Below are 15,703 nucleotides of genomic sequence, written 5' to 3'. Positions count from 1 at the left end.
CTGACTCCAATCACGTACCGCTCCTTTAAAACTCCAGCAGAGGGCATTCACAAGTTTCCAGCCAATGACATTTTCTACTACCACAATGTGTCAGAGCATCGTTAAGAAAGACTCACTTTTAAAATAAAAAAAATAAGAAAAACTAAGAGCAATAAACACTTTAATACATAAGTAATACCATATTTGTGAGCCACATGAACAAAGTTAAGCATGTGATAGTGTGTGTTGTTGTTTTAGTTGTGAATGAGATGGTAGTGCTTGTGTCTGGGTGATGGTGCCAGTATCTGACTACTGTATGCTTGTTTCTGTTAGTGCCTGCAGACACATGTATTCCCTGCCCACAAGTGCTGCTTACACACACACACACACACACACACACACACACACACACACACACACACACACACACAAAGTATGTGTAATAGATTTTATCCTATGTGGGTCATCTGGAGCTCTTCAGCAGACATGATAAGTTGTTCAGGGCAGAAAGGCCAAGTAGTGTTTACTTCGTTCTGTGTGTTTACACGTGTATTTGTGTGTTTCCTTTTCTACATGCTGTACACTCTGTCTCCCTGTCTCACCCCCCACCAGCATCTACAATGCGCCCACAGAACACACTTCAGTAAAAGAAAAGAACGAGCAAAAAAGGCTGAACAAACACAGGAGAAAAAACCTTGGGGGGAATTCCTCAAAGTGAGCTAAGACATTCTGTCACACGCGTACACATGTGTACACACACATTCAAATACACAAAGGTACACACACGGTCACATTCACATCGGTAAATGGATGAGTGAAAGCTGCGGAGCTCCTATCAGCTTAAGGTTCAGTCTTGCTCATGGACAGAAAGCTAATCATCACCTGTCAATCAAATAAAGGAACTACAGTAAAACACACACACACAGGACTGGGGATTAAAGAGCTGTTTAAAGACGGCATCTAACAACCAGAATGCTTTAATAGCAGCTATCACAGTGAACCATAGTCATTGTGCAACAAAAGATCATCTAGAGATCAAATAATTCACTTTGATAAAGTCAATATAATTTAATATACAGAACATAAAGGTCGCTTGACAACTTTGTCAGAAAAGATCTTCAGAGTGTGACAGTGTTCAAAAAAACGTTATGCTATTTGATCTCTCAAACTCCTGTGACAGAATGATTAAACACATTGTTTTACTGGCTGCTTCTAGAACAAATCTTCTCTAAAATGTTAATAGCCATCTTTTCCTTTACTGAGTGCATTAAACCAATCATTTCCTGACAGCATCATCACAGGGAGTTCCCTAATTTTAGCCTAGTTTGACAGATTGCAAGTGCAGACAGTTTAGGCATATGTGAAGCAGGGAGAGAGCTTATAGTATGTGTTTATAATAAAAGTCGTTATTACTGTAAAGGCAGAGGACGGGTTTGAAATGTACTGAGAAGCACTCCCTGCCCTAAAACAAAGAAGTGGTGATTTTTTTTTAAAGGAGAGGATAAGGCAAAGTGTATAATTTTAATCATGTCATCATCTAATATGTAGAAACGGAACAAGAAAAAAAGTTAAATTGTTGCATTGTAAATGTTTACATTTTTGCTAAAGGGAAGTGTTTAACTAAAGGAGGAAAACAAGCTAAAACAAAACAAGAGTGAATATGAATGAATAAGAATGTTGTGCACATTTTACTGCACGCTTTTTAGTCATAGTAACATATAAAGGAGAACTGAGAATGGGATGCAATAAAAGTAATAAAAACACCCATTTCTTAAGTATCATAAAAGCATGTTGGAGTTTTATTACTGCATGCCTTCTTCTGTTTTTTCCTGCTTTATACTTTTTCAGTAAGAGAACATTGACTTTCAATCCTGCTGGTATTTTGAACCTTGACCAAACAGAGTTAGTGCAGCTGTCGTCTCCTAACAGTATCAACTTTTATTTTGTAACAAGCCATTTCTCTGTCATCACTTGCTGCTTTTCTCTCCTGTCTGTCTGCTCTGTCTCACGATACTGCTGCAGCACAGCTATCACTCTGTGTAGCGGCTTCTATGATGTCATTTAATACTGTACTCACTTGTGACTGGAAAAGTCTCGGCAACTGTTTTCTGACAAGTTGCAATGAATCTGTGAATATTGACTTATCAAAGTGTGTTTAAACTATGTGCACATTGCATTCATGGCAGACTTGTCTCAATGATTCAACCTGAACAGTTAAATGCTGTAACAAAAAAAAAATCTGAACTTCAGAAAGTTTCAGAGGTATTTGATGGAGAGCTACTTCATGTGTAGACAGTCAGACTTGAAGTCATGACCTAACCCCTCCATGTTATTCTTTTGTTTTTAACACAGGAGTAAGAGGTGAGCCTCAGGGGCAGTCGTCCAAGTTAGAACCTAATACAGTGGTATTTTCATGTTCCCTGCCAAAATCAACCCTGCAGCTGTGTGTGTGTGTGTGTGTGTGTGTGTGTGTGTGTGTGTGTGTGTGTGTGTATATATAATCAAAGGTACTGTAACACCGTGACTTTAGCCTCAGGGCCAAGTGAAAAGTATACATAGCACACCTGCAGGAAGTTAGATTGGCAAGAGACCAGGGGCGGACTGGCCATCGGGAGGTTCGGGAGATTTCCTGAACGGGCGGTCCATCTTGGGCCGAACCGGCCGGCGATCATATTTCAGTTTTAGATGTCAGTTACATTCGGACGTATTATAACAGGTGACAGTACTGCCCTCAGCCGTGACATGGGCTGGCCTGGCTCTTAGAGTGCTTTCCATTTGTACTTGGAAGTCGGATTTTCAGAGGTCAAAGTCGGCCCCCCTGACCTCGAAATTCGGACAACCTCCGAGTACCCCGATCTCACAATCCAATATGGATGTCATGTGCATCAACAGAAGTGAAAGCTGTAGTAACATACAGTTATTAGCACTTCTATTTAATTTGTGTCTCACTAAATCAGTCATACACAGAGTCCTGTCCAACTTCTATCTGTGGACATGTTGTTAAGCTGTTTGTATGAACAAAAAACAGCATAATGCGTTGTTATCAACTGGTATTGCAAACAATGGCTAACCTGGCTAGAGCTAACCCCACAATCAAAAATATGACTTGTAAATGGAACGCATTCAACTCGGGTGTGATGTTATTCCCAGCTCCGGCTTCCAAGTTTGGAGGTAAATGGAACGTACTATCACATCCGCAGACAGCGAAAAACGGAGCTCTGGCCCGGCCGTCAGACTGGGCCAATTTAATACTGTCAATTTAAAGTGGGGATGCGAGCATCAAAACGACTCCTCCCGACTTGGACTGCTCCTTGTTTTGTTAAATCTGATTGGCTCAACCTGACCCTAGGCCGGGTAACTTACTTCCCTGAAGTTATGATCACAGAGAAAACTGAAAATGGTGGTGAAGATGAAAAAGAATTGGTGGTGCTGAGAAGTTGAGGTTAAAAAGCAGTGGAGTTAGAGCAAGATGCGGTAAAATGCGCAAAATTAACCGACCTTTTCCTTAGTGGAAAGGCCCAGGTTAATACCACTGTCAGCGAGAGCACTGATGAGGCAGGACCAGGACCCAGCAGCAGAGACATGACAGGTGCACTATTGGCCATGTTGGGCAATAACTTGTGTGCATTAGGTCAAAGCGGGTTTAAGAGGGAATAGTTAAGGCATTTATCTTAACTATGACTTTCTAAACTCCTAAACTTAAAACTTATAGGCCTATGATTTAATTTATTAGTATTTGTCTTTTATTTTGTTATTGTATTTGTATGTAAACACAGTATGCAAAGTACTAAAGTTTAATATTATAATCATTAAAGTTTATTATTATTACTTGTTATTAGTCAAGTGACTACAGTGGAGGTGATGCTGTGACATAGGGTGACTCCAGTCATGGTGGTGATGAGGTGGAAGACAGGCAGGAGTATGGAGCAGGAACTAGCAAAGACACAGCGAAAGGTAGTGCAGTGTGCAGGGCTGGATAGGCAATTGTTTTATGAATAGAAATAAAAACATATGGAAAGAGTTGTATGATTGTTTGAAATTATATAAAACAGAAATTAAGAGAACATCCACTATTGCATTAAATGTACTGGCCTGCTGAATTGGAAATCTTTGTTACTTTTCAATGGTTAGTTACTGGTAATTCTATAAGTTACTGATGTCATTTATACTACTTCATTTACCCTGCAGAGGTAGCTCTACAGTCAGCAAACTGAGGAGGCAGGTGTGCAAAACATCCTGAGTTGAAGGTCTAGCAACATCATAGTCTCTTCATACCACAAAGGCTGGATTAGTTTTTATTGTTTTACATCTGTATTACATTATGTAGTATTATTAGTATATAAAATTACTTCCAAATTTTTTTTCTAAGTGCACTCTTCACACACTCTCATTAAAGGCCGCTCCATCCCAAAGTCCCAGACTGAATTTTTGTCCCAGTACATCCCTACAAGAGGCTAAGGGAGTCTGAAGACTTCTTTAATGATGAAAAGTTGCACTGCAGCAATGATAGAAGTCCCACTCTTAACAGGCTAGTACACAGTTGTCTGAGACATGTCCTGTATGCTTATCTTTCTTTTCTGTTTTTAGTCTAAAAATGTGGATCAGCTTGTCATCCAACAGACTTTGCGTTTCCTCTTCTTTTGCACCCACTTTAACTTTTCTCATTTTTATACCAGTGTCCCCACTCTTGCTGTCTCATTCTCTCTGGCCCAACAATGTGTCAAGAAGTCAAGTTACACAATGCCACTTAAGATATATTTCCTATAAGACAGCCACTATATCACTGAATGTTGCAGAGAGACTTTCAGCAGTAAAGACACACTAAACACACAAGCAAAAAGTCAGACAACAAAAAATAAAGACTCACCGTGTCTCCTGATGTTGCCCCTCAGCACTTTGACGTTGGAGACCTGAGCCCTCCCGACCCCAGTTATAGTCCCCAACAATAAAACCGTCCACATCTGGAAAACTAATCCTCCACTCATGTTGATAAAAAACTCGTACACGCTTTAAATGACTAATGTCCTCTTCACCTTCTAGTGGCTCAAATACAATGTGATTAAGCCTAAAATACCCCGCGACCAAGAAAGTAAAAACTAACTTTCCATTCAGCAACTTCACGCTTTCTTAATCTCTTTTCTCTACCCGCAAAATATGAGCCACCATTTGACCGCCTGACGCTCACGATATCCCGTCTTGTTCCAAAGTGCCCCGAAATCCAAGTATTTGTGCTCGCCTGAAAGTTACTCGCCCACAGACACCGAGAGCAAAACTCCGAAACAATTAAGTGCAGGTGGAGGGTAATATAGCTCCGTTCACGGTCAGACAAGAGCTTACAGGCGCCGAACTTCTTATCACCGCGGAGTAAATAAATTCTGTTCAGTCACTGAGAAATACCCCGCATAGTTTTACTGGTTTCTATTAGACGCGTCTGTGCTATGAAAGTCGGCGCGTCAAACTTTGCCAACTGAGTGATGCGCGCTCACGATGTATGTGTGTGTGTGTGTGTGTGTGTGTGTGTGTGTGTGTGTGTGTGTGTGTGTGTGTGTGTGTGTGTGTGTGTGTGTGTGTGTGTGTAACTGAGCGAGATGCTGGGCGGGAGGTCAGAAAGGGAAAAATGCACTTTAAAATACACTTTAGTGGAGAAAAATCTATCTATCTATCTGTCTATCTATCTATCTATCTATCTGTCTATCTATCTATCTATTCTACCTACCTACTGAGGAAACTACATTTTAAAGGAAACCCTCAGAGGAGAGCAGGGAGGGTCACCACAGCAGAGTCAAGACTCAAGAGAAGGGAAGTCTCTGGAGTTAGCTCTTCCCTGCATTACACAGAGAGCTAAGGAAACAGCTGACATGACTTCACTTGGATTCCAGTGACAGAAGGGAGGCCATTAAAAATACAATTTATTAGCCCTTAATGGGCACATTAAAGTATATAAAGGCATTTTAGAATTATATTGACTGGATATAGTCTATGTCATTTTATTTTCATAGAATAACATGCTTTAATAGTTTGAAAGAGTATTGCCACGGAATAGTGTTAAAGACACCATCCGTCTGTCTGGTCCCTCACTCTGTGATTTTATCTTTTTTAGATCACTCACTGTTCAAAATAAGCTCCCAGAACTCGTCTAACACAACACAGATGACATGATTGGACTTGTTGAGGATTCTAATAATCAAATTTTGGAAATGGATTGCCAGGAATCGTTCAATAGTCAGCTTTGTAAGCCAAGGGCAAACAATTTCAGGCAGGCATTACGTTTGAGGTTATTTTAGCGGGTACATTTCGGAGTGATTTATCCACCATTATAAAATGTCAAAGTGTTACATGCTGTATTAGCAGCAAAACAAAGCAGTGACTTCAACACTTCTACTGAGTTTATAACTGTGTTTCTGACCAGATGTATACCCCTCAAGGCACACTCATAGGTGTATTCATTGCCCCTTTCAGTTTCTGTATTGGTCACTTTTTCACTCACACTTACTGTACTTACTCATTTCTTGTCACCCATGTCCACGCTTCTCATCACGTCACAAGTTATTTAGACTTTATGGGATGAACTTGCCAACTTGAGACTTCTGCTGACTCTGCACAAAAAGCCTTCCCATTATCCAGCAATTGTCTGAGTAATGCAGCACCTTTAAAACTTAGAACCACTTAGGCAATGATATAGGTTATTAATAGAGAGGGGAAATTAATTAAAATTGAAAACACTTAGACCACCCTGCTGAGCTTCAAAGGCATAATGCACCCGGGGAGTGAATTTGTAAGTATACATAAAGATTGCTGGTGGGCACAGATGTATCGTACGCCATGCATGCTCATGCTGCACACGCGCACTCTAACACACACACACACACACACACACGCACACACACACACACACACACACACACACAGGTTTGTGGCACTATCTTTGTGGGGACCCATCATTGACATAATGCATTCCCTAGCCCCTTACCCTAACCTTAACCATCACAACTAAATGCCTAACCTTAACCCTTACCCTCATCCTAACCATAACCTAATTATATCCCTAATCCTACAACCAAGTCTTAACCCTCAAACAGCCCTTTAAACTTGGGGTCCAGCATTTTGGCCCCACAAAGCTGTCGGGACCCCACAAGTATACTGGACTCCCAGTTTTTGGACCCCACAAATATAGTTAAACAGGCCCACACACACACACACACACACACACACACACACACACACACACACACACACACACACACACACACACACACACACACACACACACACACACACACACACACACATTTAAATCTGAAAATGGCAAAATGCCAAGGCTGTATACGAAAACAGCAATATCTGGACATTAACGTAGACAATAATTTCACACATGAAGACAATAACTCACATAAATAGTAGAAACAGACATGAGCCATAAGACGATACTGTATAAGCAGAATGTTTGTTACAGTAACAGTAAAGCATTATTACTATTCAGAGGATTACGGTGCAGTATCAGTAGCGGATATAATCTTTCTCTTACTGTTTTCCACTCCTGTCTTTCTATGTATGTGAGTGTGTTTGTATGTGTCCGCAGCATGTGTCTGCTTGAATGAGCTGGCATTAGTCTTGTCTTCCCAGAGGAGACTTCACAGTGAATAGACATACTGTAGAGTAACCTTAATGTCTAATGTGTGTCTGTGTGTATTGGGGCGGCAGGCTTGCCTCGAGGCAGAAACATCAACCACTAAATGAAAAGGCGCTGGTTTAATCCCCATCACTAGGATAGGCCTGTCGTAATTGCTGAGGTTTTCTTGAGCAGAGCTCTGCACAATACTGTGTCTGGTACAGGGACACTTCAGCACTGAAGCAAGTATAAAATCTGAATAATCCAAACAAGATTTTATATCAAGCGATCAATATTGCTTAATCAATTCCACTTTAAAGATATGCTACTCGACTGAAAAGTTCAGTTTTCTGAGTTTGTCCTCTAACAGATTTAACTATTGGTTTGCACAGATGATCTGTGCAGAAGCAGATCAATATACTCAATGCCTAATTTGGTGGTAAGCATACCCTACATGGTAGGTGTGTGGGGCTATGTTGAGTTGTGACTGGCTACAATTGTAACGTTGTGCAGATTAGTTTCCCCACATCCATTGTAACTCACTGGTTTTCTGTTGTGATATGATAAATGATCCATGCTGTGTCTTCCAAAAAGTTTTTTCAACCTTTTTTGAACTTGCACTATGCAACAAAAATGTGGCTGATATACAGCTTCACTGTATTTTTGGAAATCATCGTCTCAGGAAAAAAACTGACTTTCTCATCACTATAGGTAGCTTGGCCTATCACCTATTATAATATACCTTGTATTAGTTTGTATTATTATTCCGTGTTTAATCTTTATGCTCTAACTCTAGACACCCAGAACTCCAGTAGATGAAGTAGACAATTCCCTTATAGATAAAAGTAACATCTCAATGTTGCTGTCACTCACCTGTTACTCTGCAGAATACACTTTCAAAAGGTGATTAGGGCAAAGAGCATTGTTCTCTTTTCTTCTCCTTTTTTATTTCTCTGCCTATTTCTTCTCTTGTTCTCCCCATCTCATCCCCTGCTTACCTCTACATCCTTCAATCCTTTGGCTTAATGTCAGATGAAGGGGGATTAGCTCTGGTAGAGGGGGATGTGACCAGTGTTTTAGTGTGTGTGTGTGTGTGTGTGTGTGTGTGTGTGTGTGCGCGTGCGTGCGTGCGTTGGCATATTTTGGTGAATTTCGAGGATAGTGGAGCTATTTCACTGATTTAACAAATATAACTTTATTTTGTGCATGTGGAGTCAGACAGGAACAGTGTATGTATCCCTACAGATGTGCAGAACAGGTTGATTATGTTGCCAGTGTTTTGAGATGTTTCTATGGTTGTTTCGATACTTATATACATAAATAAAAAAATATCAATCAATCATATTGTAGACCGAATCCCGGTGATGTTGCGCTTACACAAAAATCACTTCCGGGTAGACAAATGGCAGTTGATTTGAATTGGCAAACTTGTTTATGTCTGTTGTCATTTTCAGCCGTAACTGTAAGATTTAAAGATATTTAGTTAAACATGGAGGTCTGACCTATCTGACATTCCTGCTGTGCTTATTTTCTGTACTGTATTGCTTTGCTAGGGTCTTTGATAAACCAAATCTAGTGTTACGAACAGCAACAACTCACCGCCGGTCGGACTGACTGGTAGTTTTAGTGGTGTCATTTTCTTTAGTCTGTGGTCCAACAGGTAAATTAGGTCTCCAACCTAACGTTAGTGAAAGTGTTGACATATGAAAGCATTAAACATGCACTTTAGATTAATAAGATGAGAGTATATCCAGCTGTTCCTCGTGCCTGTTTGCTCAGCGCTGTTAAATTGTATATACTGGACGCAGAGGTTTTCTACCCGGACGTTATTGTAAACAAACATTGTGATTGGGTCTATTCTGCAGTGAGTACTTGTTACTATTGCAGAACTTTGTAAGTGACACACATTCATGCTGACCACAGCAGCTATTCTCTTTGAAGCGAGAAACTGACCAACTTTTAACAGCCACTTTAAAGCCAGAAGGAGGTTACTCTTTCATACTAAAATCTTACATTTTGGGGCACCACCGTAAACTACCAAACGTCTGCATTGCAGATATAAGTAAATAATAATGCTTTTTCCAAATACATTTAGATTTTGTGACCTTTTATATTACTTAGGACATTTTGGCTTATGTAGATGCCTAGTAATACTAATAGATACGATTTGTTGATGAGTTGGAAAGATAAAACAATATGTTCTGATAGACTTTGGCACTATCTCTGAATGATCTATGTTAACCCGTCATTTATTTAATTCTATGTATATTTGTCAGTTGTCAGCTTAAAGCAACATATTACCTTTGTCTATTGTGTATGTCTGTTCAGGTGAGAGTGGCAGATTCCTCCAGGTTCCCACAGTAGCCTGTCTTTCTTGGCTACCCTCTGGGAATCTCTTACAACATCTGTGTGTGTATGAACACGCAAGTGCTGTGTCTACCCATGTATGTGTGTGTCACAATATGAGCAATGGGGCATGCAATTCTTGTAAGGCTGCTTTTATGTGCTGTGCTTGCATTGTGTGACTATGTATTGTGTGACTATGTAGGAGAGGAGTGTGGTGTGTGTGTGTGTGTGTTCTTCTTTAACTATATTCGTGGGGTCCAAAAACCGGGAATACAGTATACTTGTGGGGTCCAGACAGCTTTGTGGGGCCAAAATGCTGTACCCCACAACTTCAAAGGGCTGTTTGAGGGTTAAGACTTGGTTTTAGGATTAGGGTTAGAATTATGTTATGGTTAGGGTGAGGGTAAGGGTTAAGGTTAGGCATTTAGTTGTGATGGTTAAGGTTAGGGTAAGGGGCTAGGGAATGCATTATGTCAATGACGGGTCTCCACAAAGATAGTGAAACGCACTGTGTGTGTGTGTGTGTGTGTGTGTGTGTGTGTGTGTGTGTGGGGTGGTGGTGGGGGGGGGGGGCATCTCTTGTTGTGTTTCTCATTCCCTGCAGAAGAAGAAATAAGCATCAGAAATGTCAAGTAGCCTCCAATGGCCCGTTAAACCTTGTGCTTCACTGGTGGTCTGCAGAGATATTTAGCATATTACGTGACAGGATAGCCTAATCATTGCTCTCTCTCACACACACATACACACACACACACACACATGGGCTGAGGAGGCTCAGACAAGGACATACATTTAGACAAGGACTCAGTCTCCGCTTCTCTCTCTTTTTATGTAGCTCTCTCATTCTCTCTCTCTCAAAGCTGTGTACAGTTCTGTTTACTGAAAATGCATCTGAGGAGTCAGGATTATATAGGGTGTGGGATTCCCTGATGTATACATTTTTAAAATCCTGCCAAACCTGAAGGGCATCTATTCAATTCACTCTTAAACTATTTAAAATATTCTCAAGGAAGGGAATATACTGCACTGTCATCTACTTTGAGAATGAACAGTCACTCCCATCTTTTAGCCTACTAAAGAAATCAAATCAACAAAATGTTGCAATAAGGAATGCATTGATTCACATTTTCTTTATAATGTGGAAAATATATATATTTATGAGAGAGAGTGAATGTGTATAAGATGTTAATCACCTGCCACCTACAACGATGCTATATTCTCTCCACCTTTTGAATCAGTTTCACAGTAAGGAATGCAGTCTCAGTCGACTGCAATATTTCTGCAACATAAGTTCAGTAAGAGCAGCTGAAATGCATTGTTTATGTGGCCACAAACTCTTTATTGCCTACGATGACGTACACACTTTTTTGGATTGATTGACTAACCGCGACTAACAATAGCTTATTCAATTAATTGTGCTTTACTGGCATTAAAGATGGATTGATTTGGTATTAGAGACTAGACTTCCAGACCATAAAGGAATAATCAGAGTTTAAAAAAGAAAAAAAGAAAATGTCATAAAATAAAAAATATTTTTACAGTAAGTAATAAAACACAGCATATGTTGAGTAACTTTGTATAATTAAAGGCACACACTAATCTTGTCTAAAATATGCATAGGAAAAGTGACTGCACTGCACCATCCCTTCATGCTCTCCAGTTATTCTGAAAAATAATTCTTAAATCCTGTATTCCTCTTTTGGGGTTCAGTGGAAACAGGTCAGTGACCTTATTTGCATTTAGTTTAACATTTCTTTAAACTTTATTTTTCAAGGGAAAGTCTCTACTTCAGATTCATAAACTTACTTTTTGTATAGTCACAGCAGGGAGCTATTGTTGACCACTAAGCTCCCCTATTGAATCAGTTGGGGGGGTTAAATGCCTTGTTTTTGTCTCTGCTCGATTTTTTTTGCCAAAAAGGGATCAAACTGATGATCCTCTTCTCAAAGGCCTTCTTCTCACATTTAGGTCACTGCTACCCAAATAGATAAAAAAAAATTTAAATAAAAGTCACCATGGCAGCACTCTGATGACCATGTAGAGTAGAGGAGTGGGTACCTAATATATCAACAACCTCGAAGTGAACAAGCTTAAAACTGCAGGTGAATGCTGACTTCCAAAGGAGTACAGGAGATAGGCGGTCAGCAGGGTGGCTGACATTGAGCTCTCTTTGGGAATCACTACTGACATTTCTCAGATCTTTTCAGATTCAGAATTATGGTTGTCAAGATTCTCTCAGAATAGTTTTGGCCAATGTTTACTGCACCCAGTCCAATAGGGTGCTAGTCACCACCCATAAAATGGATTATACAAATGCAACAACTGCAATATCAAAGAAAGGGAGTGACATATTACTGTGACCTGCCTTCCATATGCCTTGAATGTTTTGAACTATATTATGCCTACAGTGCACCATTATTGCAGGGATATAATTGATCATTGTCAATGAGGTTTTTGAATGTGATTAGGCTTCCTTTACACACATTACACCATTAGAGCAGCAACACATTGGACAATTAGTGATTATTTTCCTCACCTGCCAAGAGTACACCAAACTGTAAAAGCCAGGAAGATATCTTGACCAAATTGGTCCATAGTAATGATTACATGACAAACTAGAATGGCACTCCGCAGAGCTCCGACTTTGAGCCACTGCTCCACCCTGACAATACCATACAAATCAAAAATACTGTTGCTTGAAAATGAATGAATTAATAGGGGCACTTTTTTCTTCCATATGCAGCCACTGTATGCATACACATTTAAGAAACAAATAGAAAAGAATGGATATACTGTAAGAAGAAGAAGAATGTAATTTACTGAACATGAAAAGTAATATGAATTACTTTTTTCCCTTGGCCTAAGCCCAAACTGTTGCTAAATAATAGGAAAGATTGATACTCTTTTGTTGTGTCCCACCCCAGAGGCAAACAAACTGGGCAACAACTGCTAGTGTTCATATTCCAATAATTTATCAGCTAATTATTCATTCCCCTCTGGCTTGTAGAGCAATATGATTGGCCCAAAATAAATACATACTGTAAATAAAGGGTGAAATGGTGAAATCATTCTTGCAAGCAGTCACACTCAGCTAAAGGAGATGTATTGCTTGCCAGTCCAAACGCTGGCTGCTACTGCCATTTCACTCACTGCACCTTCAGGCACTCTGAATGAAAGCACCCACTTACATTCACTTAGTGTATATTACATTTTACAGTATACTCCTATTCTTACAGTCAAGCCCAGGGGGTAAATCATTTTTTGTCAATTTTTTCCACAGAGGGGAATAAGTAATCATATCTGGATGGTTTTCTTTGTGTGGAGGCAAAAGGGAGAATATGGGCATGTGTAAGTTCCGGAGAGAGAAAGACACTGTCTGGCATATAGACACAGACTAAGGAGTGGAAAAAGACAAGTTATGTCTGAGTGATAGCGAGAAGGATGGAGTGATGCATATAAATGAATTGCAAACTCAAGAGTATGAGCATTGAGTGTATCTACATTCAGCTAAAGTACACTGCTGATTCAGCTGGGATGATCAAATACTCTTGTCTTGCATGCACAGATTCTCTGTCTTTATCTCTTCTGTCTTTTTATCTCTTGCTCTCTCCAATCACCCCTTTTTCTTTCTTTCCCTCTTCCCTTTAATATCCCCTCTATCCCAGTTTTTTATGGATGCAAAGCTTAGTATAGATAATAAGACAGCATCCTTCAGAATTGAGATTTTTGTGCTGCAGGGCAAAAGTTCTCTGCAGCAACTCCAGAGGCCTTGCAGGCATATTTTGTGTCTTTGATCAAATCAGAATCCAAGTACTTCCATCATCTAGTTATCTGGCTTGTTGTAACTGTTTTGGACATGGAAATATATTGAAGTGGAAGATAGAAAGCCTTTTAACATTTGTCTTTCTTTGGATCTCACAGTCTTTTCTTATCCATGTCTCTTCCATTGATTGAGGATGCATTTAATGTCTTTTTAGCTGAACAAGATGGCAACGTGGTCTGCCCACCACTTTGATCCAGGCTGAAATATCTCAACAACTGTTGGATGGATTGCAAAGAAATTGGGTTCAGACATTCATGGTTTCCAGAGGATGAACTCAAATGACTTTGGTGATCCTGTGACTTTTTCTTTAGTGCCTCCAGCAGGTTGACATTTTTGGTTCAGAGTGCAATGCCTTGACAACTAATTGATGGATTGCTTCATTTAGGCCTTTATTTATATAGGACAGCTGAAAACATTAAAGGGAGAGAGAGGGGGAATGACATGCAGCAAAGGGCCTCAGGGCGTAGTCAAACCTGCGGCTGCTGCGTTGAGGAGTAAATCTATATATATGGGCGCCTGCTCTACCAGGTGAGCTAACCAGGTGCCCTGCTGTGACATTTTCTCCAGATAGTCAAGATCCCTAGAGGCTATGCACTTTGTTCACTTTTTTCTCTTCTAAGTGATCACATCACCTTTCAAATGTATTTAATTGTGTACAACAGTAAGCGAATGTACCACAGTTCATACCACCGTGAAGCTCAGTGTTGATTCAGGCTGTTCAGTTCAGTTTTAGAAAACTCTGCCTATACAAGCACTGCACATGAGGTTAATAGCTCAGCAGCCACTTATTTGCAGTCATCACATCATGATTGTTTCTGTGTTTTTTGCAGTCTTTTAATAATCTTTTGATGAGGAAGTAATGTACTGTGAATCACAGCTGAGCTTTTAGCGGTGCTCCCAGTCACCAGTGAGGGGAGCTCCACTGCTGGAGCCACTGATGTGGTCAGTGACAGTGATGATTCAGCATAGTCAGTTCACTGCTGTGTTTGTACACAAATTGAACACTTCTATTTTACTAATGACTTTTTCTCATCAGGACCAAATACCTGCTAAAGTAATGAAATTCCCATCAGCTTCAACTGCACTTTGACCTGAGTGCTTATTAGCTCTTGTTAGCAAGCTAACATGCTAAACTAAGATTGTGAACCTGGTAAATATTATATGACGATGTTCGAAATGAAAGTACAACCTCCCCAGAGCTGCTTGCATGGCCATTGACTCTTAGTCTTGTTATAACTTTTGTCCCATTATATATGTTTTTTTCTGGCTTTTCCACCTTTTCTGGGATCCAGTTCTTCCTTCTTTCTCTTTCCTCACATGTATTTTTCATAACCCCACAACTCTTCCAACATCATATTTTCATATCCCTTTTCTCTCCAGTCCTTCTTCCCTCCTCTATCATCTCTGTTTCCTCCTCCGTACCTTTTGTCCTCTTACGCCTCCTCCTAACTGGTTCTCTCTCTCTCTCAACCTCAGACTCACAATCCTTTACCTCCTTCTCCCTCCCCTCCCATTGTTCCGCTCCATCCTCAATGCCTTTCATCCTACGTCCCTCTGTCCATCTGTGCTCTGCCACGTCCCTCTTTTCTCTGTCCTCTAAACATCTCTCGTTTTTTAATTTCCCCGGCAGACAGCTCCAGTGCTGGTCCATTTAGTCTCAGGCTTTTAATTAGGGGAAAGCAGATTAGGAAGGCCACTCTCTACACTGCTAATAATGTACACACACACACACACACACACACACACACACACACACACACACACACACACACACACACACACACACACACACACACACACACACACACACACACACACACACACACACACACACACACACACAGCCACCTATGCGCACCATGTAAAGGCAATGTTATTTATTCTGAAATGCAATTTCCTGGTTTTCAGGTGTGTCTTGTTTTATGTGAACACATTTCTAAACATAT

The 15,703-nt window shown here is 40.3% G+C and overlaps 1 protein-coding gene across 2 annotated transcripts in view; it reads right to left on the bottom strand.

Moving 5' to 3' along the window:
• pdgfd (platelet derived growth factor d) overlaps window positions 1–5,463 on the bottom strand; it is a 74,929-nt gene extending 69,466 nt beyond the window's left edge. For both annotated transcript variants that reach the window (XM_031297230.2, XM_036001646.1), the window contains exon 1: window positions 4,847–5,463. In XM_031297230.2, coding sequence (XP_031153090.1) covers window positions 4,847–4,964 — 118 coding nt within the window. In that variant the 5' untranslated portion in view covers window positions 4,965–5,463. The remainder of the gene's footprint in view (window positions 1–4,846) is intronic.
• Between the last annotated feature and the right edge of the window lie 10,240 nt (window positions 5,464–15,703).

This window comes from Sander lucioperca, chromosome 5 (genome assembly GCF_008315115.2).
Source record: "Sander lucioperca isolate FBNREF2018 chromosome 5, SLUC_FBN_1.2, whole genome shotgun sequence".
In the NCBI taxonomy this organism is placed as follows: Eukaryota; Metazoa; Chordata; class Actinopteri; order Perciformes; family Percidae; genus Sander; species Sander lucioperca.
Note: the sequence above shows the minus strand (reverse complement) of the source record. Positions and strands in the feature narration are given on the sequence as shown.